General features: G+C 46.2%; 1 protein-coding gene and 1 long non-coding RNA gene across 2 annotated transcripts in view; one reads left to right on the top strand and one right to left on the bottom strand.

The window, feature by feature from the left end:
• Positions 1–7,237: 7,237 nt before the first annotated feature.
• Positions 7,238–11,760, bottom strand: LOC129869499 (uncharacterized). The gene is made up of 2 exons (XR_008761954.1): positions 11,483–11,760; positions 7,238–10,661 (listed from the first exon to the last, which is right to left on the bottom strand). It is a non-coding gene; the product is annotated as an uncharacterized LOC129869499 (long non-coding RNA).
• Positions 10,949–26,476, top strand: part of herc2 (HECT and RLD domain containing E3 ubiquitin protein ligase 2) — a 341,136-nt gene continuing 325,608 nt past the window's right edge. The window contains exons 1-4 of the mRNA XM_055943959.1: positions 10,949–11,057; positions 16,748–16,853; positions 20,293–20,386; positions 21,867–22,001. Of these exons, the coding sequence (XP_055799934.1) occupies positions 16,782–16,853; positions 20,293–20,386; positions 21,867–22,001 (301 nt within the window). The 5' untranslated portion in view covers positions 10,949–11,057; positions 16,748–16,781. The remainder of the gene's footprint in view (positions 11,058–16,747; positions 16,854–20,292; positions 20,387–21,866; positions 22,002–26,476) is intronic.

Here is a 26,476-nt window from a genome sequence, read left to right on the forward strand (position 1 = left end):
GCTGCTGTCCTGCTGATACAGTGTATAACCTGCCACCCCTTGTCTTACCAGAGGCTGCTGTTCTATCTGATACAGTGTATAACCTGCCACCCCTTGTCTTACCAGAGGCTGCTGTCCTGCTGATACAGTGTATAACCTGCCACCCCTTGTCTTACCAGAGGCTGCTGTTCTGCTGATACAGTGTATAACCTGCCACCCCTTGTCTTACCAGAGGCTGCTGTCCTGCTGATACAGTGTATAACCTGTCACCCCTTGTCTTACCAGAGGCTGCTGTCCTGCTGATACAGTGTATAACCTGCCACCCCGTATCTTACCAGAGGCTGCTGTCCTGCTGATACAGTGTATAACCTGCCACCCCTTATCTTACCAGAGGCTGCTGTCCTATCCTGCTGATACAGTGTATAACCTGCCACCCCTTGTCTTACCAGAGGCTGCTGTCCTGCTGATACAGTGTATAACCTGCCACCCCTTGTCTTACCAGAGGCTGCTGTCCTGCTGATACAGTGTATAACCTGCCACCCCTTGTCTTACCAGAGGCTGCTGTTCTGCTGATACAGTGTATAACCTGCCACCCCTTGTCTTACCAGAGGCTGCTGTCCTGCTGATACAGTGTATAACCTGTCACCCCTTGTCTTACCAGAGGCTGCTGTTCTGCTGATACAGTGTATAACCTGCCACCCCTTATCTTACCAGAGGCTGCTGTCCTATCCTGCTGATACAGTGTATAACCTGCCACCCCTTGTCTTACCAGAGGCTGCTGTTCTATCTGATACAGTGTATAACCTGCCACCCCTTGTCTTACCAGAGGCTGCTGTCCTGCTGATACAGTGTATAACCTGTCACCCCTTGTCTTACCAGAGGCTGCTGTTCTGCTGATACAGTGTATAACCTGCCACCCCTTATCTTACCAGAGGCTGCTGTCCTATCCTGCTGATACAGTGTATAACCTGCCACCCCTTGTCTTACCAGAGGCTGCTGTTCTATCTGATACAGTGTATAACCTGCCACCCCTTGTCTTACCAGAGGCTGCTGTTCTGCTGATACAGTGTATAACCTGCCACCCCTTGTCTTACCAGAGGCTGCTGTCCTGCTGATACAGTGTATAACCTGTCACCCCTTGTCTTACCAGAGGCTGCTGTCCTGCTGATACAGTGTATAACCTGCCACCCCGTATCTTACCAGAGGCTGCTGTCCTGCTGATACAGTGTATAACCTGCCACCCCTTGTCTTACCAGAGGCTGCTGCTCTATCCTGCTGATACAGTGTATAACCTGCCACCCCTTGTCTTACCAGAGGCTAATGTCCTGTCCTGCTGATACAGTGTATAACCTGCCACCCCTTGTCTTACCAGAGGCTGCTGTCCTGTCCTGCTGATACAGTGTATAACCTGTCACCCCTTGTCTTACCAGAGGCTGCTGTCCTGCTGATACAGTGTATAACCTGCCACCCCTTGTCTTACCAGAGGCTGCTGTTCTGTCTGATACAGTGTATAACCTGCCACCCCTTGTCTTACCAGAGGCTGCTGCTCTATCCTGCTGATACAGTGTATAACCTGCCACCCCTTGTCTTACCAGAGGCTGCTGTTCTGCTGATACAGTGTATAACCTGCCACCCCTTGTCTTACCAGAGGCTGCTGTCCTGCTGATACAGTGTATAACCTGCCACCCCTTGTCTTACCAGAGGCTGCTGTCCTGCTGATACAGTGTATAACCTGCCACCCCTTGTCTTACCAGAGGCTGCTGTTCTATCTGATACAGTGTATAACCTGCCACCCCTTGTCTTACCAGAGGCTGCTGTTCTGTCCTGCTGATACAGTGTATAACCTGCCACCCCTTGTCTTACCAGAGGCTGCTGTTCTATCCTGCTGATACAGTGTATAACCCACCACCCCTTGTCTTACCAGAGGCTGCTGTTCTGTCCTGCTGATACAGTGTATAACCTGCCACCCCTTGTCTTACCAGAGGCTGCTGTCCTGCTGATACAGTGTATAACCTGCCACCCCTTGTCTTACCAGAGGCTGCTGTCCTGCTGATACAGTGTATAACCTGCCACCCCTTGTCTTACCAGAGGCTGCTGTCCTGCTGATACAGTGTATAACCTGCCACCCCGTATCTTACCAGAGGCTGCTGTTCTATCCTGCTGATACAGTGTATAACCAGCCACTCCTTGTCTTACCAGAGGCTGCTGTCCTGCTGATACAGTGTATAACCTGTCACCCCTTGTCTTACCAGAGGCTGCTGTCCTGCCGATACAGTGTATAACCTGTCACCCCTTGTCTTACCAGAGGCTGCTGTCCTGCTGATACAGTGTATAACCTGCCACCCCTTGTCTTACCAGAGGCTGCTGTCCTGCTGATACAGTGTATAACCTGTCACCCCTTGTCTTACCAGAGGTGTCTGTTCTGTCCTGCTGATACAGTGTATAACCTGCCACCCCTTGTCTTACCAGAGGCTGCTGTCCTGCTGATACAGTGTATAACCTGCCACCCCTTGTCTTACCAGAGGCTGCTGTCCTGCTGATACAGTGTATAACCTGCCACCCCTTGTCTTACCAGAGGCTGCTGTCCTGCTGATACAGTGTATAACCTGCCACCCCTTGTCTTACCAGAGGCTGCTGTTCTATCCTGCCGATACAGTGTATAACCTGCCACCCCTTGTCTTACCAGAGGCTGCTGTCCTGCTGATACAGTGTATAACCTGCCACCCCTTGTCTTACCAGAGGCTGCTGTTCTATCCTGCTGATACAGTGTATAACCTGCCACCCCTTGTCTTACCAGAGGCTGCTGTCCTGCTGATACAGTGTATAACCTGCCACCCCTTGTCTTACCAGAGGCTGCTGCTCTATCCTGCTGATACAGTGTATAACCTGCCACCCCTTGTCTTACCAGAGGCTGCTGTTCTATCTGATACAGTGTATAACCTGCCACCCCTTGTCTTACCAGAGGCTGCTGTTCTATCCTGCCGATACAGTGTATAACCTGCCACCCCTTGTCTTACCAGAGGCTGCTGTTCTGTCTGATACAGTGTATAACCTGCCACCCCTTGTCTTACCAGAGGCTGCTGTTCTATCTGATACAGTGTATAACCTGCCACCCCTTTTCTTACCAGAGGCTGCTGTTCTATCCTGCCGATACAGTGTATAACCTGCCACCCCTTGTCTTACCAGAGGCTGCTGTCCTGCTGATACAGTGTATAACCTGCCACCCCTTGTCTTACCAGAGGCTGCTGCTCTATCCTGCTGATACAGTGTATAACCTGCCACCCCTTGTCTTACCAGAGGCTGCTGTTCTATCTGATACAGTGTATAACCTGCCACCCCTTGTCTTACCAGAGGCTGCTGTTCTATCCTGCCGATACAGTGTATAACCTGCCACCCCTTGTCTTACCAGAGGCTGCTGTTCTGTCTGATACAGTGTATAACCTGCCACCCCTTGTCTTACCAGAGGCTGCTGTTCTGTCTGATACAGTGTATAACCTGCCACCCCTTATCTTACTAGAGGCTGCTGTCCTGCTGATACAGTGTATAACCTGCCACCCCTTGTCTTACCAGAGGCTGCTGTCCTGCCGATACAGTGTATAACCTGCCACCCCTTGTCTTACCAGAGGCTGCTGCTCTCTCCTGCTGATACAGTGTATAACCTGCCACCCCTTGTCTTACCAGAGGCTGCTGTTCTATCCTGCCGATACAGTGTATAACCTGCCACCCCTTGTCTTACCAGAGGCTGCTGTCCTATCCTGCTGATACAGTGTATAACCTGCCACCCCTTGTCTTACCAGAGGCTGCTGTCCTGCTGATACAGTGTATAACCTGCCACCCCTTGTCTTACCAGAGGCTGCTGTTCTATCCTGCCGATACAGAGTATAACCTGCCCCCCCCCCCCTTGTCTTACCAGAGGCTGCTGTTCTATCTGATACAGTGTATAACCTGCCACCCCTTGTCTTACCAGAGGCTGCTGTCCTGCCGATACAGTGTATAACCTGTCACCCCTTGTCTTACCAGAGGCTGCTGTCCTGCTGATACAGTGTATAACCTGCCACCCCTTGTCTTACCAGAGGCTGCTGTTCTGTCCTGCTGATACAGTGTATAACCTGCCACCCCTTGTCTTACCAGAGGCTGCTGTTCTATCCTGCTGATACAGTGTATAACCTGCCACCCCTTGTCTTACCAGAGGCTGCTGTTCTATCTGATACAGTGTATAACCTGCCACCCCTTGTCTTACCAGAGGCTGCTGTTCTATCCTGCTGATACAGTGTATAACCTGCCACCCCTTGTCTTACCAGAGGCTGCTGTTCTATCTGATACAGTGTATAACCTGCCACCCCTTGTCTTACCAGAGGCTGCTGTCCTGTCCTGCTGATACAGTGTATAACCTGCCACCCCTTGTCTTACCAGAGGCTGCTGTTCTGTCCTGCTGATACAGTGTATAACCTGCCACCCCTTGTCTTACCAGAGGCTGCTGTCCTGCTGATACAGTGTATAACCTGCCACCCCTTGTCTTACCAGAGGCTGCTGTTCTGTCCTGCTGATACAGTGTATAACCTGCCACCCCTTGTCTTACCAGAGGCTGCTGTCCTGCTGATACAGTGTATAACCTGCCACCCCTTGTCTTACCAGAGGCTGCTGTTCTATCTGATACAGTGTATAACCTGCCACCCCTTGTCTTACCAGAGGCTGCTGTTCTATCCTGCTGATACAGTGTATCACCCGCCAGCTGTGTGTTATTCATGTCGTCATTCAGCCACCACTCGGTGAAACATAAGTGTTAGTTGAGAATTATCTGTTAATTGAATGATTTGAATATTCCGCCCTGAAACATATAATTGTATGGAATTGATTAGAATGTATAAAATCACAATCAATAAATGTGTAGTCCTAGTCAGAATTAGGGTAAAGACAATATGTCTTTATGGTATTTTTGTCACGTCCTGACCATAGTTCTTGTGTGTTGTGCTTGTTTTAGTATTGGTCAGGACGTGAGCTGGGTGGGCATTCTATGTTGTGTGTCTAGTTTGTCTGTTTCTATGTTTGGCCTAATATGGTTCTCAATCAGAGGCAGGTGTTTTGTGTTGTCTCTGATTGAGAATCATATATAGGTGGCTTGTTTTGTGTTGGGGATTGTGGGTGGTTGTTTCCTGTCTCTGTGTTTTCTCGTGCTCAGATAGGGCTGTTTCGGTTTGCCACATTTGTTATTTTGTATCGTTGTAAGTGTTCACAGTTTTCGCCTTGTTGATTAAATCATGTTGAACACGGAAAACGCTGCGTCTTGGTCCGATCCCTGCTACACCTCCTCATCAGACGAAGAGGAGGAAGGCTGCCGTTACAATTTTAAACACAGACTGTCTGAGCTCGGCGCCGACCTGACTAGAGATTTGGGAGAGAACGGGGAGTACGTCTCAAGGACAAGGTCACTGATCTCTGGCGGCTGGGTAGCAGGACATGTGTGTGCGTCTGTTTGTGTGTATGTGTCAGGGGTCTGTTTGTGTGTATGTGTCAGGTGTCTGTTTGTGTGCGTGTGTGCGTGTGTGTGTGCGTGCGTGCGTGCGTATGGTTGTGTGAATGTGTGGGCGTGAGAATAAACCTTTTTTGACTATTTTAGCTGGGCTTCCGTCTGTTTCATTCGACCAGGATCTTACAAATTCTGGTTCGCAGGCTGAGTAATATAACTAAATTGGGTTATGAACCTTGAGAACAAAATTCTCTTAACAATAAGATATTACAGTTTTTAATGTCCTGTTGGTAGGGTATAGTAGTATAAAGCATTAACTGCCTCTATTTAAAGGCTGCTATGCTCATACATTCAGTAAATCTCACAAGTTGAACACAGCTCTTCATTCCCCCAGAGTATTAAACAGCTCTTCATTCCCCAGAGTATTAAACCGCTCTTCATTCCCCAGAGTATTAAACAGCTCTTCATTCCCCGGAGTATTAAACAGCTCTTCATTCCCCAGAGTATTAAACCGCTCTTCATTCCCCAGAGTATTAAACAGCTCTTCATTCCCCAGAGTATTAAACCGCTCTTCATTCCCCAGAGTATTAAACAGCTCTTCATTCCCCAGAGTATTAAACAGCTCTTCATTCCCCGGAGTATTAAACCGCTCTTCATTCCCCAGAGTATTAAACAGCTCTTCATTCCCCAGAGTATTAAACAGCTCTTCATTCCCCGGAGTATTAAACAGCTCTTCATTCCCCAGAGTATTAAACAGCTCTTCATTCCCCGGAGTATTAAACAGCTCTTCATTCCCCAGAGTATTAAACAGCTCTTCATTCCCCAGAGTATTAAACCGCTCTTCATTCCCCAGAGTATTAAACAGCTCTTCATTCCCCAGAGTATTAAACAGCTCTTCATTCACCAGAGTATTAAACAGCTCTTCAGTCCCCAGAGTATTAAACCGCTCTTCATTCCCCAGAGTATTAAACTGATCTTCATTCCCCAGAGTATTAAACAGCTCTTCATTTCCCAGAGTATTAAACTGCTCTTCATTCCCCCAGAGTATTAAACAGCTCTTCATTCCCCAGAGTATTAAACAGCTCTTCATTCCCCGGAGTATTAAACAGCTCTTCATTCCCCCAGAGTATTAAACAGCTCTTCATTCCCCAGAGTATTAAACAGCTCTTCATTCCCCAGAGTATTAAACAGCTCTTCATTCCCCGGAGTATTAACCAGCTCTTCATTCCCCCAGAGTATTAAACAGCTCTTCATTCTCCAGAGTATTAAACAGCTCTTCATTCCCCCAGAGTATTAAACCGCTCTTCATTCCCCAGAGTATTAAACAGCTCTTCATTCCCCCAGAGTATTAAACAGCTCTTCAGTCCCCAGAGTATTAAACAGCTCTTCATTCCCCCAGAGTATTAAACAGCTCTTCATTTCCCCAGAGTATTAAACAGCTCTTCATTCCCCAGAGTATTAAACAGCTCTTCATTCCCCAGAGTATTAAACAGCTCTTCATTCCCCAGAGTATTAAACTGCTCTTCATTCCCCAGAGTATTAAACAGCTCTTCATTCCCCAGAGTATTAAACAGCTCTTCATTCCCCAGAGTATTAAACCGCTCTTCATTCCCCCAGAGTATTACACAGCTCTTCATTTCCCAGAGTATTAAACTGCTCTTCATTTCCCCAGAGTATTAAACCGCTCTTCATTCCCCCAGAGTATTACACAGCTCTTCATTCCCCAGAGTATTAAACTGGAATTATGAAGTATGTTTGAGAAGTTATTTTAAGGCAATCAGTCTAATACAGTTACCCTGTTTGTATTAATCATTTAATCAAATCAAAACAAACATTATTTGTCACACGCACCAAATACAACAAGTGTAGACCGTACCGTGAAATGCTTACTAACAAGCCCTTAACCAACAGTGCAGTTCAAGAAGAGTTAAGAAAATATTTAACAAATAGACTAAAGTAAAAAATAATACTAAAAAGTAACACAATAAGAATAACGAGGCTATATACAGGGGGCACCGGTACCGAGTCAGTGTGCAGGGATACAGGTTAGTTGAGGTAATTTGTACATGTAAGTAGGGGTGAAGTGACTATGCATGGATAATAAACGGAGGGGTCGTGTCATTGTAAATAGTCCGGTGGCCATTTGATTAGTTGTTCAGCAGTCTTATGGCTTGGGGGTAGAAGCTGTTAAGGAGCCTTTTGGTCCTAGACTTGCCGCTCCGGGACCGCTTGCCTTGCGCTAGCAGAGAAAACAGTCTCTGACAATTTGATGGGCTTTCCTCCGACACCGCCTAGTATATAGGTCCTGGATGGCACATGCACATTTGTGGCCTGCTGGAGGTCATTTTGCAGGGCTCTGGCAGTGCTCGTCCTTGCACAAAGGCGGAGGTAGTGGTCCTGCTGCTGGGTTGTTGCACTCCTACGGCCTCCTCCACGTCTCCTGGTGTACTGGCCTGTCTCCTGGTAGCGCCTCCATGCTCTGGACACTACGCTGACAGACACAGCAAACTTTCTTGCCACAGCTCGCATTGATGTGCCATCCTGGATGAGCTGCACTACCTGAGCCACTTGTGTGGGTTGTAGACTCCGTCTCATGCTACCACTAGAGTGAGAGCACCGCCAGCATTCAAAAGTGACCAAAACATCAGCCAGGAAGCATAGGAACTGAGAAGTGGTCTGTGGTCACCACCTGCAGAACCACTCCTTTATTGGGGGTGTCTTGCTAATTGCCTATAATTTCCACCTTTTGTCTATTCCATTTGCACAACAGCATGTGACATTTATTGTCAATCAGTGTTGCTTCCTAAGTGGACAGTTTGATTTCACAGAAGTGTGATTGACTTGGAGTTACATTGTGTTGTTTAAGTGTTCCCTTTATTTTTTTTGAGCAGTGTATATATTTACGCTCAGTGTGTCGTCGGGATCTCTGTTGAAAAGTTTATTTGGGAGAGTTTGTCCGCCCTCTCTCTGTCGTGGTTAGAATGGATAGTTCAGAGTGACATTCATTCATGTCTTTATAGAATAGATGTTTCGGCGGTTGTCGGTCTTCGCGTTCAATGATACCAAATTCCTAGCTGCAGACTAGTAATTAATATCAAAGACTTGTTCTTATTCTGTCGGTATCGATAGTCTAAGAGTTTAACCACGTGGTATGGTTAAAAGATTCAGCCGTCTACTCAAACCTTGGCCCTCTCGTGGTAAGCTGGTCTGCAACCTTTAGCCATCTCGTAATTGAGGTAAGCTCGGTCTCCTCTCAAACCTTGGCCCTCTCGTTATCGAGGTAAGCTGGTCTGGTGATAGAAAACCCGGGTGGGGGTTTTATTCGGAAGAGCAGAAAAGGGCCTGTCCCAGGACGCCAGACCATAACTGTGGTCATTGGCGGTCCTCTGATTTAGTTAATCTCCAAAGGGAATTGGAGTTTCCTTCATTAAACAGTCCAAAATCACATTACATAATTTCACAAACAGTATCATCCTCACTCATTCATCTTATACAACAATTTGATGTAAGCCTCATATCTGAGTTTCACAAAATTGTACCAAACGGACCAGTTCGTAGCTGGATTCTTAACCGATCTTTTATACCTTCTCCAGAACATAAATGTCGTTCGGTTCTCCAGTTCTGTGAGGTGGAAGAAATTCCTTTGTTCTCTCTATGAACTCACTCTCCCTCTATATCAAATCAAATTTATTTATATAGCCCTTTTTACATAAGCTGATATCTCAAAGTGCTGTACAGAAACCCAGCCTAAAACCCCAAACAGCAAGCAATGCAGGTGTAGAAGCACGGTGGCTAGGAAAAACTCCCTAGAAAGGCCAAAACCTAGGAAGAAACCTAGAGAGGAACTAGGCTATGAGGGGTGGCCAGTCCTCTTCTGGCTGTGCCGGGTGGAGATTATAACAGAACATGGCCAAGATGCTCAAATGTTCATAAATGACCAGCATGGTCAAATAATAATAATCACAGTAGTTGTCGAGGGTGCAGCAAGTCAGCACCTCAGGAGTAAATGTCAGTTGGCTTTTCATAGCCGATCATTAAGAGTATCTCTACCGCTCCTGCGGTCTCCAGAGAGTTGAAAACAGCAGGTCTGGGACAGGTAGCATGTCCGGTGAACAGGTCAGGGTTCCATAGCCGCAGGCAGAACAGTTGAAACTGGAGCAGCAGCACGACCAGGTGGACTGGGGACAGCAAGGAGTCATCATGCCAGGTAGTCCTGAGGCATGGTCCTAGGGCTCAGGTCATCCGAGAGAGAGAAAGAGAGAAAGCATACTTAAATTCACACAGGACACCGGATAAGACAGAAGTACTCCAGATATAACAAACTGACCCTAGCCCTCCTGCTACCATGTTGTTATGTTGCTACCATGCTGTGTTGCCATGTGTTGCTACCATGCTGTGTTGCCATGTGTTGCTGCCTTGCTATGTTGTTGTCTTAGGTCTCTCTTTATGTAGTTTTGTGTTGTCTCTCTTGTTGTGATGTGCATTTTGTCCTATATTCATTTTGTATTTATTTTATATATTTTTTAATCCCAGCAGGAGGCCTTTTGCCTTTTGGTAGGCCGTCATTGTAAATAAGAATTTGTTCTTAACTGACTTGTCTAGACTGACTTGTCTATAAAGGTTAAAGAAAATAAATACAATCATTTTACTGTTGCTCTTTAATTATTTCTTATTCTTATCTCTTTTTTGTTGTTGGTATTTTCTTAAAACTGCATTGTTGGTTAAGGGCTTGTAAGTGAGCATTTCACTGTAAGGTCTACTACACCTGTTGTATTCGGCGCAAGTGACAAATAAAATTTGATTTTAAACTATTATTCAATCAGTGAGTAGTAATGCTGCAGTATAATGTATTTTTGTATAATTTAAATTTAACCATCATTTAACTAGGAAAGTCAGTTAAGAACAAATTCTTATTTACAATGACAGCCAAACCCGGACGACGCTGGGCCAATTGTGCGCCGCCCTATGGGAGTCCCAATCACGGCCGGATGTGATGCAGCCTGGATTCGAACCAGGTACACCAGTGACACCTCATGCAGTGTCTTAGACGACTGCACCACTCGGGTTACGTACATTAGGAAAATATGCCTCATTTAAAACATGATCATGTAGACAGACTACTTCAGCTAAAACATGCCAGGAGGTGAAGCTGTAAACTAGGCTACTTACTGGAGTGTTCCGCTGCACCGTACCCCATCTTTTAGATAGGACCCACCTAAAAATAATGAAACACACGCAGTGTTTGTATGATGCCATTAAGAGTGGTCACCCTCTGATTTGCCGTGAATACAGCATTCTGTTTTGCTACGAAATCACAGGAACATTCATATGAACACGTTCGTTAATGACCTAACGGGAACGTTCTCTAAAGTTGTAATAACGTTTGTTCAATAATTAGGCTTACTTCAAGGAAACAAGGGAGGAATGAAGGCTGCATGCAAAATATTTCTAACACGTCCCGGTGACTGGCTAAAGTCTAGCTACGTCATCTGTTTCAATGCCCTGGATGGTTCAGCTGTCAATCATATGGGTCCAATATGGACGACCTGGTAATGCAGCAAAGCCCGTGTTAGGACTGGAGGGGCCAGAATATAATACGAAAAACTTACAGGTAAGGACAAAATAATTGTATACATTTGTCGTATAAATGTAGATGAAGTGAGCGACATCGGCGAGTGTACAGGATGTGAAACGCTTCTGTCCTTGCATGTGTTATGACCTAGCGCGTTAGTTAGCTTGGATGCAGCTAGCCGCATCGCTAAAGTAAACTCATGCATTTGGTTAACTGCAACACTAACGCTAGTATGATAACACAGCAAGTATCCAACAGTTTAGCTAAAACAAGTGTGTGGTAACTAGTGTAGATATGCTTTGTAGCTATAACGTCTTACTGTCGAAGTAAAATATAGCTAGCCAAACAGTAGCCTGCAGATCCGAACCGCTTGCTTACATCTGCACTACGGTCGGACATCATTCCTGTGTATATTATATAAAGACACCGCAGAGCCGGCGGTAGATATGGCTCGGAAAATGTACCTCTATCCAGGGATGAGAAATGCATTATACTCCGAATTGTCCAAATATGACAACTGATAACGTTACACGGAGAAGATTGAACGAAGGCTAGCTAGTTTTTCCGGAACACAGTCCTTTTTGTCCTCATGATAGATAACAAGAAGCCACAGCAGCCATTTTGGAATGGCAGTGTCAGCCAATCAGCTCCTTTGTTGTTCAACGCGACCCCATTCCATAATGGCTGCTACTGCTAGCTAGCATGAGGACAATATCTGCTGGTTACTTAAACTAGCAGTCGTTCAGCCTTTCGGTGTAATGGGACAATTCGGAGTACAACGCATTTCTCGAATCATAGTTTATTGGTCACGTTCACAGATGTGCAGATGTTATCGCAATAATGATTGTACCATGTTGTTGTCATGTTGTGTTGCTACCATGCTGTGTTGCCATGTTATGTTGTCTTAGGTCTCGCTTGTTGTGATGTGTGTTTTGTCCTATATTTATATTATTTCAAAAAATAAAATCCCAGGCCCCCATCCTCGCAGGAGGCCTTTTGGTAGGCCGTCATTGTAAACAAGAATTTATTCTTAACTGACTTGCCTAGTTAAATAAAGGTTAAATAAATAAATACAAATCGCAGGTGCATCGAAATGCTTGTATTTCTAGGTCCAACAGTGCAGTAATACCTAGCAATAATAATACAAAAATACACATAATCCAGATACATTTAGAAATATCAGAACGAGTAATGTCAGAGACCGGAATATAAATAAACTGAACAAAAATATAAACGCAACAATTTCAACGATTTTACTGAGTTACAGTTCATATAAGTCAGTCAATTTGAAATAAATTCATTAGGCCCTAATCTATGGATTTCACATGGGGGTAGGAGCGCAAAGGCCCACCCACTGGGGAGCCAGGCCCAGCCAATCGGTATGAGTTTTTCCCCACAAGATGGCTTTATTAAAGACAGAAATACTCCTCAGTTTCGTTAGGTGGCTGGTCTTAGACGATCCCGCAGGTGAAGAAGCCGAATGTGGAGGTTCTGGGCTGGCGTGGATATATGTGGTTGTGAGGCTGGTTGGACATGCTGCCAAATTCTCTAAAATGACATTATGTCTTATGGTAGAGAAATTAACATTAACAGCTCTGTTGGACATTCATGCAGTCAACATGCCAATTGCACGTTCCCTCAATTTGAGACATCGGTGGCATTGTGTTGTGACAAAACTGCACATTTTAGTGGTCTTTTGTTGTCCCCAGCACAAGGTGCACCTGTGTAGTGATCATGCTGTTTAACCAGCTTCTTGATATTCCACACCTGTCAGGTGGATGGATTATCTTGGCAGAGGAGAAATGCTCACTAACAGGGATGTAAACAAATCTGTGCACAACATTTGAGAGAAATGTGCTTTTTGTGCTAATGGAAAATTATATTTTTGTTCAGTGTATGTGTAAGACAGAATGGACATGCTTAGAAAAGGTGTGTACAGCAGTAGTTACAGTGCCTTAAAGCATTTCTTCACATTTTATTGTGTTACAAAGTGGGATTAAATGTATAAAAACAATTATTTTTTGAATAAAAATAAATAAATATTTAATGCAAATCTGGTAACTAAATTCTATGAGTATTCAGACCCTTTTTTTAGGCATGCCTTAATTAATTCAGGAGTAACATTTGGCTTAACAAATCACATAATAAGTTACATAGAACCACTCTGTGTGAAATAATAGGGGTTGACATGATTTTTGAATGACTAACCCGTCCTCTGTCCCCCACACATACAACATCTGTAAGTATTGAATTTCAAGCACAGATTCAACTACAAAGACCAGGGAGCTTTTTGAAAGCGCCATAAAGAAGGGCAGTGATTGGTAGATGAGTATCAATAACAAAATCAGATATTGAGTATATTTTTACGCCTGGTCCAGTTAATAATTATTAGTTAATAATTACGCTGTTCATTATGTTTTAAACCACCTACCGAACTGCAGGACAGGAATGAAACTGCTCAGGGATGTTTCCACGATGTTACCATTTTAAAACAGTTACAGAGTTCAATGGATGAGAGAACTGAGGATGCATCAACAACATTGTAGTGCCTCCACAATAATGACTTAAATGAGAGAGTAAAAAGACGAATACAAATATACAGAATAAAAATATGCATCTTGTATGCAACATGGCACTAAATACTTTAACTGACTTGCCTAGTTAAATAAAGGTAAAATAAATAAAAATAATCTGGCAAAGGAATACAATTTTTAGGCCTAATATACAAAGCCTTATGTTTGGGGCAAATCAAACACAACACATCACTGAGTAACTTCCCCCATTATTTTCAAGCATGGTGGTGGCTGCATCATGGTATGGGTAAGCGTGACATTGGCAAATACTGGGGAGTTTTTCAGGATAAAAATGCCAAATGTGTTTCTAACGTATTGACTCAGGGAGCTGAATACTTATGCATGTGTATATATATATATATATATGTGTGTGTGTGTGTATATAGTGCCTTGACTTTTTCCACATTTTGTTACGTTACAGGATTAAATCAAATAAAATCCTCATCAATCTACACACACTATCCCATAATGACATCACAATACCCCATAATGACATCACACTATCCCATAATGACAAAGCGACAAACAGGTTTAGACATTTTTGCAGAAGTATTAAAAATCAAAAACTGAAATACCTTATTTACATCAGTATTCTCAGACCCTATGAGACAGGAAATGTAGCGCATGTCGATCCTGATTCCGTTGATCATCCTTGAGATGTTTCTACAACTTGGAGTTCACCTGTGGTAAATTCAATTGATTGGACATGATTTTGGAAAGGCACACACCTGTCCTATATAAGGTCCCACAGTTGTCAGAGCATCAACCAAGCGATGAGGTCGTAGGAATTCTCCGTAGAGTTCCGTGACAGAATTGTGTCGAGGCACAGATCTGGGGAAGGGTACCAAAACACTTCTGCAGCATTGAAGGTCCCCAAGAACACAGTGGCCTCCATTCTTAAATGGAAGAAGTTTGGCTGGCCGCCCGGCCAAACTGAACAATCGTGGGAGAAGGGCCTTGGTCAGGGAGGTGACCAAGAACCCGATGATCCAGAGCTCTAGAGTTCCTCTGTGGAGATGGGAGAACTTTCTGGAAGGACAACCATCTCTGCAGCACTCCACCAATCTGGCCTTTATGGTAGAGTGGCCAGACAGAAGCCACTCCTCAGTAAAAGGCACAGGACAGCCTGCTTGGAGTTTACCAAAATGCACCTAAAGACTCTCTCAGACCATGACAAACAAGATTCTCTGGTCTGATGAAACCAATATTGAACTTTTTGGCCTGAATACCAAGCGTCACATCTGGAGGAAACCTGGCACCATCCCTACGGTAAAGCATAGTGGTGGCAGCATCATGCTGTGGGGATGGTTTCAGGGACTGGGAGACTAGTCAGGATCAAGGGAAAGATGAATGGAGCAAAGTACAGAGAGATCCTTGATGAAAACCTGCTCAGGACCTCAGACTGGGGCGAAGGTTCACCTTACAACAGGACAACGACCCTAAGCACACACCCTAGACAACGCAGGATTGGATTCGGGGCAAGTCTCTGAATGTCCCTGAGTGGCCCAGCAAAGCTCCCCATCCAACCTGAAAGAGCTTGAGAGGATCTGCAGAGAAGAATGGGAGAAACTCTCCAAATACAGGTGTGCCAAGCTTGTAGCGTCATACCCAAGAAGACTCAAGGCTGTAATCGCTGCCAAAGGTGCTTCAACAAAGTACTGAGTAAAGGGTCTGAATACTTATGTAAATGTGATTTTTAAGTTTTTTTTATTTTTAATAAATCGGAAAAAATAAAATAACCTGTTTTTGCTTTAATCCATTTAGAATAAGGCTGTAACGTAAAATTATGATGGGAAAAGTCAAGTGGTCGGTATTGTCATTCTCAATGGATATAAAAACAGACCTTGTTTACCGTTTTTGAGGTGAAGAAAAATATTACTTTGAGAAGCTCCACAGCTCATTAGTGGTGGTGAGTTAAGACAATCAGAAATACTATCACATGGGCACATTTGTAAGCCTACATTTGCGTGCAGGCCCGGTAGCCCAGACCTACTTCCGTGTCCTCAACATGGCCCGGTAACTTCCGTGTCCTCAACATGGCCCGGTAACTTCCGTGTCCTCAACATGGCCCGGTAACTTCCGTGTCCTCAACATGGCCCGGTAACTTCCGTGTCCTCAACATGGCCCGGTAACTTCCGTGTCCTCAACATGGCCCGGTAACTTCCGTGTCCTCAACATGGCCCGGTAACTTCCGTGTCCTCAACATGGCCCGGTAACTTCCGTGCCCTCAACATGGCCCGGTAACTTCCGTGCCCTCAACATGGCCCGGTAACTTCCGTGCCCTCAACATGGCCCGGTAACTTCCGTGCCCTCAACATGGCCCGGTAACTTCCGTGCCCTCAACATGGCCCGGTAACTTCCGTGTCCTCAACATGGCCCGGTAACTTCCGTGTCCTCAACATGGCCCGGTAACTTCCGTGTCCTCAACATGGCCCGGTAACTTCCGTGTCCTCAACATGGTCAGGAATGCTTCAAACAAAAGACAATTTAATAAATTGACAACTGATAAATGAAATAAACCAAAATGTGTTTTTCACAAGTTGTGAGTCTGCAAACGTGTCCCCTCCGACAATGAGAACAGGAAGACTGTAATAATAATAATAAATATTGAATGAATTAACAGAAATGACTGAAACCAACAAATGTTGTAGATTGAAAAGCTGCTGTATGTAAACGATATTGTGTGCTTTAGCTTGGATAATACCACAACATAATGATGTTACAACATTAGGGCTGGTTTCCTGAATAAGTTCAATTCATTTCGGGGACGGTAACATACTTTATGTTTCCTTGGCCACGATGATAAGATGAAACGACTCCATATTGCCGTCTGCTGGTCTTTGGGCACGACAAACGGCTAACCGCATTGCGGGCTAGCTTCATCAGTTACCTAGCTCACGCGCTAGTTAGCACATTTTGTTTGCCAGATATCACGGCTCTATGTGGCTGGCATTATGCAACCGTTTACTATTATTGGCCCCTAGAAAATAATGATTAAATTGTTAAAAATAGTCCTGCCCTTGTTACAAACATAGCTAGCTTGCAAACTTGTTCGCTAGCTGAGTATCGTCACCTAGGAAACAGGCTTTTTAAAATGTCAAAGACAGTTAGCTGCTGCTGTCCATATTTGTGTTGAAATATTAGTTATCTTTCCAGGGTTTGGTGCGGTTGCAGCCAGGAAGACGTAAATATGCCTACTCCGTATTTTACCCTGGATGCCCAACTGAGGTTCCATGACAAATGGCTGAAGATAGACTTACAGGTAAGACCACTGCCCTCTTCACTGCCACGAGACCTCTTGGCTGGAAAGCAGGCCTATTGTACAATGAAACGGTGAACCTTTTCGTTCTTTCAACATCATGTCGACGCCACCTTTTTTTATTGAAAACCTTGAACGTGGAGGTAGATTTGCTTGCCTAGAGATGAACACCCTGCAGGGGTCGCCAACCCGTCCTCCTGCAAGGCTACTGGGTGTGTAGGCCTGATTCGAGGTTTATTTATTATGTTTGCTTTCAGTTCTCTTCTGTATTTTGGAGTAATCAAGTGAGACTGACTGGGCCTCTGATCTCAGATGGAAGATTAGCACAGTTAACCTGTGGTAGTGAATGGTATTATCGGTCTTCCTCAACCTGTCTATTTCCAATATGTTAAAGATAAATGAAGACATAGATTCCTCAGTAATGTGGTGGTCTTACCGTGTCTGCCAGCATGTTAGGTCGGTTCATGCTGGTTTTGATCAAGGCAAGGTGCAGAACTCCAGGTCCACTGCAGCTTAAAGGGGATACTTCAGGATGTTGGCAATGATGCCCTTTTATCTACGTCCCCAGAGTCAGATGAACGTTAGCGCAATGACTAGAAGTCTATGGGTATCTGCCAGCAGAGTTGGCTAAATGGCCTCATTGACAAAGTCCTTGAAGTGTCCCTTCTAAACATTCAAGCTGACTGTGTGAAATGATGCAATGTGATGTATGTGTTTATGTGTTTGTTTTTCTTCCCGACATTTGATCTAGTATTGCACAAGTATTCCCCTAAATGTTTGTTGCCATAATTAGACAGGCAGCTCTCAATGATGTCCAAGGGTGAATGCCAAATGGCAGCCTATTTCGTATGTAGGCCCATAGGGCTCTGATCAGAAGTAGTGCACTATGTAGGGAATATGATGCCGTTTAGGACGCCGGCTGAGCGTTTTCCAGCTCCTACCTGTCCGACACATGACTTGGATGATCGTCTGCCGGGTGTCAACCATGTTATTGACATTGGAACCTGAATCTTTGAAAACGCCTGTTTTGGCTGTTAGTCCATTTAGTCAATAGGTCTTGGATTACTTTATGAAGCAATGTGAGTAGGGTAAAGTCTATATTTCTTCACTCGTTGACACATGGACTGTCAAGCAGGCAGATCAGACTGTAAGAGGATCATTTGATGGCACTGTTTTCCCAGACTATCATAATGACACGCTATTCATTCAGTCACTTCAGCGATATATCTGTCAACCTACTGCCCATGTTATGTCCCTGACAACATTGGCTTGCTACTTTATTTTTTATATTTCTAATATGTCCCTACCTATTCATATTTTTATGTTTGACGGTTGGTGACCCTGCTGTAGTCTCTAATATATTGGGGATATTGACAAGGTCCAAATCTGGTTCATTAAGAACAAGAGGTTTTATCAATCTGCTGTAGTCTCAATCAGTCCATCAATCAGTCCATCAATCTGCTGTAGTCTCAATCAGTCCATCAATCTGTCCATCAATCTGCTGTAGTCTCAATCTGTCCATCAATCTGTCCATCAATCTGCTGTAGTCTCAATCAGTCCATCAATCAGTCCATCAATCTGCTGTAGTCTCAATCAGTCCATCAATCTGTCCATCAATCTGCTGTAGTCTCAATCAGTCCATCAATCTGTCCATCAATCTGCTGTAGTCTCAATCAGTCCATCAATCTGTCCATCAATCTGCTGTAGTCTCAATCAGTCCATCAATCTGTCCATCAATCTGCTGTAGTCTCAATCAGTCCATCAATCTGTCCATCAATCTGCTGTAGTCTCAATCAGTCCATCAATCTGTCCATCAATCTGCTGTAGTCTCAATCAGTCCATCAATCTGTCCATCAATCTGCTGTAGTCTCAATCAGTCCATCAATCTGTCCATCAATCTGCTGTAGTCTCAATCAGTCCATGACCAGAGTCCTATTCCCTATATAGTGCACTACTATAGACCAGAGCCCTATATAGTGCACTACTGTTGACCAGAGCCCTATTCCCTATTTAGTGCACTACTGTTGCCCAGAGCCCTATATAGTGCACTACTGTTGATCAGAGCCCTATTCCCTATATAGTGCACTACTGTTGATCAGAGCCCTATTCCCTATATAGTGCACTACTGTTGACCAGAGCCCTATTCCCTATATAGTGCACTACTGTTGACCAGAGCCCTATTCCCTATATAGTGCACTACTGTTGATCAGAGCCCTATTCCCTATATAGTGCACTACTGTTGATCAGAGCCCTATTCCCTATATAGTACACTACTGTTGACCAGAGCCCTATTCCCTATGTAGTGCACTACTGTTGCCCAGAGCCCTATATAGTGCACTACTGTTGACCAGAGCCCTATTCCCTATGTAGTGCTCTACTGTTGACCAGAGCCCTATTCCCTATATAGTGCACTACTTTAGACCAGAGCCCTATATAGTGCACTACTGTTGATCAGAGCCCTATATAGTGCACTACTGTTGCCCAGAGCCCTATATAGTGCACTACTGTAGATCAGAGCCCTATTCCCTATGTAGTGCACTACTGTTGACCAGAGCCCTATTCCCTATGTAGTGCACTACTGTTGCCCAGAGCCCTATATAGTGCACTACTGTAGATCAGAGCCCTATTCCCTATATAGTGCACTACTGTAGACCAGAGCCCTATTCCCTATGTAGTGCACTACTGTTGCCCAGAGCCCTATATAGTGCACTACTGTTGACCAGAGCCCTATTCCCTATGTAGTGCACTACTGTTGCCCAGAGCCCTATATAGTGCACTACTGTTGCCCAGAGCCCTATATAGTGCACTACTGTAGATCAGAGCCCTATTCCCTATATAGTGCACTACTGTTGCCCAGAGCCCTATATAGTGCACTACTGTAGATCAGAGCCCTATTCCCTATGTAGTGCACTACTGTAGATCAGAGCCCTATTCCCTATGTAGTGCACTACTGTTGCCCAGAGCCCTATGTAGTGCACTACTGTTGCCCAGAGCCCTATATAGTGCACTACTGTTGCCCAGAGCCCTATTCCCTATGTAGTGCTCTACTGTTGACCAGAGCCCTATTCCCTATATAGTGCACTACTGTTGCCCAGAGCCCTATATAGTGCACTACTGTAGATCAGAGCCCTATTCCCTATGTAGTGCACTACTGTTGACCAGAGCCCTATTCCCTATATAGTGCACTACTGTTGCCCAGAGCCCTATATAGTGCACTACTGTAGATCAGAGCCCTATTCCCTATGTAGTGCACTACTGTAGACCAGAGCCCTATTCCCTATGTAGTGCACTACTGTTGCCCAGAGCCCTATGTAGTGCACTACTGTTGCCCAGAGCCCTATATAGTGCACTACTGTTGCCCAGAGCCCTATTCCTTGGCCGTTGTCGGTATGTTCTGAAAGACACCGTGTAAACTCTAAGCTGCTGTGTTTTCCTATGGCAGCGAGTGTTCTCTCCAGAAGGGCTGAGCGAGATGTGGAATGAGATGGTGAAAGATGAAGAGATCACTTTCAATGGAGAAGAATCGGCTCACCCAGGTAGGAACTACAATACCCATCTACCCTCTACCTTTTCATGACTACAATACCCCTGAACCTTTTAAATATATTAGTAATTTTCTGAGTGTAGGATGTTCAGCTTTCTTCCCCAGGAATGTAAGAGGGGCACCACTTTTGGACTTTGCTCTGACAGGTTTACGTAGTGGTGCAGTAATCACCTTCCACTGTGACAAACATCATGTTGGAAAATGTTTATAATATATATTACAATTGTGCAACGTTTCATGTTGTTCCATATGATCAAAATAAACAAACTTCTGCTACAAGGGGACATCTTTGTCCCAGCGAGCCGTGGTATTAGACTTAATTCTAATATAATAAACACAGAAATACGAGCCTTAGGTCATTATACCCTCCTCTTCTCTAAAATACCCTCTTCTCTAAAATACCCTCCTCTCCTCTAAAATACCCTCCTCTCTAAAATACCCTCCTCTCTAAAATACCCTCCTCCTCTAAAACATCCGGAAACTATCATCTCGAAAACAAGAAGTTTATTCTTTCAGTGAAATACTGAACCGTTCAGTATTTTATCTAACGGGTGGCATCCATCAGTCTAAATATTCCTGTTACATTGCAAAACCTTCAATGTTATGTCATAATTACGTAAAATTCTGTCAAATTTGTTTGCAACGAGCCAGGCGGCCCAAACTGTTGCATATACCCTGACTCTGCGTGAACAGAAATAAATAAAGCGTTGTAACTGGACTGACTGGTACTTTCCCAGAAACAAAATGAAATGTTACAAACAAAATGAAATGTTAACTAGCATCAAAGTTACAGAAACACCGCTAACTAGATGCTAGATGGGCGCTTGAATTAAAAACTACACAGCAACAAAAAATATGGATGTTTCCCAGTCTTCAAAAGCGGCGTCCTGATCTGGTTTTTGTTGTGTACTTAAAACATTCAAGTTCGTTGTTGTTCAAAGTTAGATTCTGAGAGCTAAATACTGAGGAAAGTGGCAAAATGCCTAACCTGACCCTCACACACACACACACACACACACACACACACACTCGCACGCTCTCATATTCATTCACTCACTCACTCACACACACATATGTGAACACACTGTGAATGACTTGAGTTGCTTTTGCCAGGCCCTCATACCTATGCTCCCTGATCTGTTGACCATTGAAAAATGAAATTGCTAGTATAATTTTAGGAAAATATTTTAAATATGAATGAAACTTAAATAATTCATTTGTACTTAATCACTGTGTTTGCTACTTTGTTTGTTATCATTTAAGACTCTGGATTTGCAGGAAATGGCAGTTACAGGTGTTTCAAATCTGTGTGTCCAACGCATCACTCATCACATCACTCATCAGCCCCACCATGTTAAAGAAGCCAGGATGTATTGTTTACCTAGGAGCTAGGATGCTAGGAGTTAGGATGCTAGGAGGCTATGAGATAAATGTGATGGTTCTGTAATGCTGTGTATGTGCCCTCTCTCCAGAAGACTGCACGGATTGCTTCGGTACTCAGAAGAAAGATGAATCCAACGATAAAGAGAAGAAGGAGGAGGAGGAGGAAGTGTCGACATCTGTCCATCACTCTATCATCGAGACGTGGGACTGGGGACGGCAGCCAGGTGGGTGGGATCTGTTTATCCTGGACAGAGCTGAGTAAACACGTTCTCTGTAAATGGTGACTTGACTTTAGGGTTACAAAGGGTCGGTAACTTTCCGTGGGAAGTTGAGCCCTGGAATTGGGGGAATTTTGCTTAAATTCATTAAAAAAAAGTTAGCTTATAACATTGAATATTTTTTGTGGGATACACAAAAGACAATTCTAGGTCTTGTGGCATATTTTGGTTAAACTATCCTCAATTCAATGGAATTGCAACTCTGGGAGATGCGATGAATCATTGGGAATCCTTCAATATTCCCTTTTGTTGTTCAGTGAATTCATCCCGTGTGAAGAGTCAACTCATTTAAATAAAGTTCAATTCGTAACTAAATTGTTTTTTGTTATGTAAATATTTAATCATTTGTAATTAAGTCTACTTATGAGAAGGTTAAATGTTTATGTTTCTGTCTCCATATGATATGGTAAATATATCCAATGGTATAAACATATACATTTTAAACGGTATTAATATTAATTTGCATATATTCCCGTTAATTTCCACAGAAAGTTTCCACCTCTGAATATTCCCCAAAATGTGCAACTCTACTTGACTTGAGTCTACAACCTACTTACTGCTTGTACGCTGCTGTTCAGGTCTGAGATGTTGTTCTCTCAGATGAAATCATCACAATCATGGTTTTAAATAATAATTATCTCTTGCTAACGGCAGTTCTGACATCAGACGTTGTAGCTGCTTTTTGTTTTGTATACAAGCCCAGAGGATAATGTTAAAATGCAGTGTTAGCAGCTACGGACTCTCCACTTGTAAATGTGACTGAGATATTGGAATCGTGACCCTTTCCCCACCTGGCGTCTCTCTATATGAAGTCAGACTGGTCTCCTGCTGGTGTGGTGTGCCTCTCCTGGCACGCAATGTGTGACTGGACTATCACATGACTGGACTATCACATGACTGGACTATCAAATGACTGGACTATCACATGACTGGATAGACTGCAGGCCAGGAGGGTATGTCTAGTGTTTACTCTAGGTACCAGTCCAATTCCAGCACCAAACCCCACAGTATGCTCTGCTGGGTCTGGTCTGGTCCTATCCCCAACCCCCACGGTATGCTCTGCTGGGTCTGGTCTGGTCCTATCCCCAACCCCCACGGTATGCTCTGCTGGGTCTGGTCCTATCCCCAAACCCCACGGTATGCTCTGCTGGGTCTGGTCCTATCCCCAAACCCCACGGTATGCTCTGCTGGGTCTAGTCTGGTCCTATCCCCAACCCCCACGGTATGCTCTGCTGGGTCTGGTCCTATCCCCAAACCCCACGGTATGCTCTGCTGGGTCTGGTCCTATCCCCAATCCCCACGGTATGCTCTGCTGGGTCTAGTCTGGTCCTATCCCCAAACCCCACGGTATGCTCTGCTGGGTCTGGTCTGGTCCTATCCCCAACCCCCACGGTATGCTCTGCTGGGTCTGGTCCTATCCCCAAACCCCACGGTATGCTCTGCTGGGCCTGGTCTGGTCCTATCCCCAAACCCCACGGTATGCTCTGCTGGGTCTGGTCCTATCCCCAATCCCCATGGTATGCTCTGCTGGGTCTGGTCCTATCCCCAAACCCCACGGTATGCTCTGCTGGTCTGGTCCTATCCCCAAACCCCACGGTATGCTCTGCTGGTCTGGTCCTATCCCCAATCCCCACGGTATGCTCTGCTGGGTCTGGTCTGGTCCTATCCCCAACCCCCACGGTATGCTCTGCTGGGTCTGGTCTGGTCCTATCCCCAACCCCCACGGTATGCTCTGCTGAGTCTGGTCCTATCCCCAAACCCCACGGTATGCTCTGCTGAGTCTGGTCCTATCCCCAAACCCCACGGTATGCTCTGCTGGGCCTGGTCTGGTCCTATCCCCAAACCCCACGGTATGCTCTGCTGGGTCTGGTCCTATCCCCAATCCCCACGGTATGCTCTGCTGGGTCTGGTCTGGTCCTATCCCCAACCCCCACGGTATGCTCTGCTGGGTCTAGTCCTATCCCCAACCCCCACGGTATGCTCTGCTGGGCCTGGTCTGGTCCTATCCCCAATCCCCACGGTATGCTCTGCTGGGCCTGGTCTGGTCCTATCCCCAATCCCCACGGTATGCTCTGCTGGGTCTAGTCTGGTCCTATCCCCAACCCCCACGGTATGCTCTGCTGGGTCTGGTCCTATCCCCAACCCCCACGGTATGCTCTGCTGGGTCTGGTCTGGTCCTATCCCCAAACCCCACGGTATGCTCTGCTGGGTCTGGTCTGGTCCTATCCCCAAACCCCACGGTATGCTCTGCTGGGTCTGGTCTGGTCCTATCCCCAACCCCCACGGTATGCTCTGCTGGGTCTGGTCCTATCCCCAAACACCACGGTATGCTCTGCTGGGTCTGGTCCTATCCCCAAACCTCACGGTATGCTCTGCTGGGTCTAGTCTGGTCCTATCCCCAAACCCCACGGTATGCTCTGCTGGGTCTAGTCTGGTCCTATCCCCAACCCCCACGGTATGCTCTGCTGGGTCTAGTCTGGTCCTATCCCCAACCCCCACGGTATGCTCTGCTGGGTCTGGTCTGGTCCTATCCCCAAACCCCACGGTATGCTCTGCTGGGTCTGGTCTGGTCCTATCCCCAAACCCCACAGTATGCTCTGCTGGGTCTGGTCTGGTCCTATCCCCAAACCCCACAGTATGCTCTGCTGGGTCTGGTCCTATCCCCAAACCTCACGGTATGCTCTGCTGGGTCTAGTCCTATCCCCAAACCCCACGGTATGCTCTGCTGGGTCTAGTCTGGTCCTATCCCCAAACCCCACAGTATGCTCTGGTGGGTCTGGTCCTATCCCCAAACCCCACAGTATGCTCTGCTGGGTCTGGTCTGGTCCTATCCCCAACCCCCACAGTATGCTCTGGTGGGTCTGGTCCTATCCCCAAACCCCACGGTATGCTCTGCTGGGTCTAGTCTGGTCCTATCCCAATACCCCACGGTATGCTCTGCTGGGTCTAGTCTGGTCCTATCCCCAAACCCCACGGTATGCTCTGCTGGGTCTGGTCCTATCCCCAACCTCCACGGTATGCTCTGCTGGGTCTATCTAGTCTGGTCCTATCCCCAATCCCCACGGTATGCTCTGCTGGGTCTAGTCCTATCCCCAATCCCCACGGTATGCTCTGCTGGGTCTAGTCCTATCCCCAAATCCCACGTTATGCTCTGCTGGGTCTAGTCTGGTCCTATCCCCAACCCCCACGGTATGCTCTGCTGGGTCTGGTCCTATCCCCAAACCCCACGGTATGCTCTGCTGGGTCTAGTCTGGTCCTATCCCCAACCCCCACGGTATGCTCTGCTGGGTCTGGTCCTATCCCCAATCCCCACGGTATGCTCTGCTGGGTCTGGTCCTATCCCCAATCCCCACGGTATGCTCTGCTGGGTCTGGTCTGGTCCTATCCCCAACCCCCACGGTATGCTCTGCTGGGTCTAGTCTGGTCTTATCCCCAACCCCCACGGTATGCTCTGCTGAGTCTGGTCCTATCCCCAAACCCCACGGTATACTCTGCTGAGTCTGGTACTATCCCCAAACCCCACGGTATGCTCTGCTGGGCCTGGTCTGGTCCTATCCCCAAACCCCACGGTATGCTCTGCTGGGTCTGGTCCTATCCCCAATCCCCATGGTATGCTCTGCTGGGTCTGGTCTGGTCCTATCCCCAACCCCCACGGTATGCTCTGCTGGGTCTAGTCCTATCCCCAACCCCCACGGTATGCTCTGCTGGGCCTGGTCTGGTCCTATCCCCAATCCCCACGGTATGCTCTGCTGGGCCTGGTCTGGTCCTATCCCCAATCCCCACGGTATGCTCTGCTGGGTCTAGTCTGGTCCTATCCCCAACCCCCACGGTATGCTCTGCTGGGTCTGGTCCTATCCCCAACCCCCACGGTATGCTCTGCTGGGTCTGGTCTGGTCCTATCCCCAAACCCCACGGTATGCTCTGCTGGGTCTGGTCTGGTCCTATCCCCAAACCCCACAGTATGCTCTGCTGGGTCTGGTCTGGTCCTATCCCCAACCCCCACGGTATGCTCTGCTGGGTCTGGTCCTATCCCCAAACACCACGGTATGCTCTGCTGGGTCTGGTCCTATCCCCAAACCTCACGGTATGCTCTGCTGGGTCTGGTCCTATCCCCAAACCTCACGGTATGCTCTGCTGGGTCTTGTCTGGTCCTATCCCCAAACCCCACGGTATGCTCTGCTGGGTCTAGTCTGGTCCTATCCCCAACCCCCACGGTATGCTCTGCTGGGTCTAGTCTGGTCCTATCCCCAACCCCCACGGTATGCTCTGCTGGGTCTGGTCTGGTCCTATCCCCAAACCCCACGGTATGCTCTGCTGGGTCTGGTCTGGTCCTATCCCCAAACCCCACAGTATGCTCTGCTGGGTCTAGTCTGGTCCTATCCCCAACCCCCACGGTATGCTCTGCTGGGTCTGGTCCTATC

Source organism: Salvelinus fontinalis, chromosome 14, assembly GCF_029448725.1.
Source record: "Salvelinus fontinalis isolate EN_2023a chromosome 14, ASM2944872v1, whole genome shotgun sequence".
In the NCBI taxonomy this organism is placed as follows: domain Eukaryota; kingdom Metazoa; phylum Chordata; class Actinopteri; order Salmoniformes; family Salmonidae; genus Salvelinus; species Salvelinus fontinalis.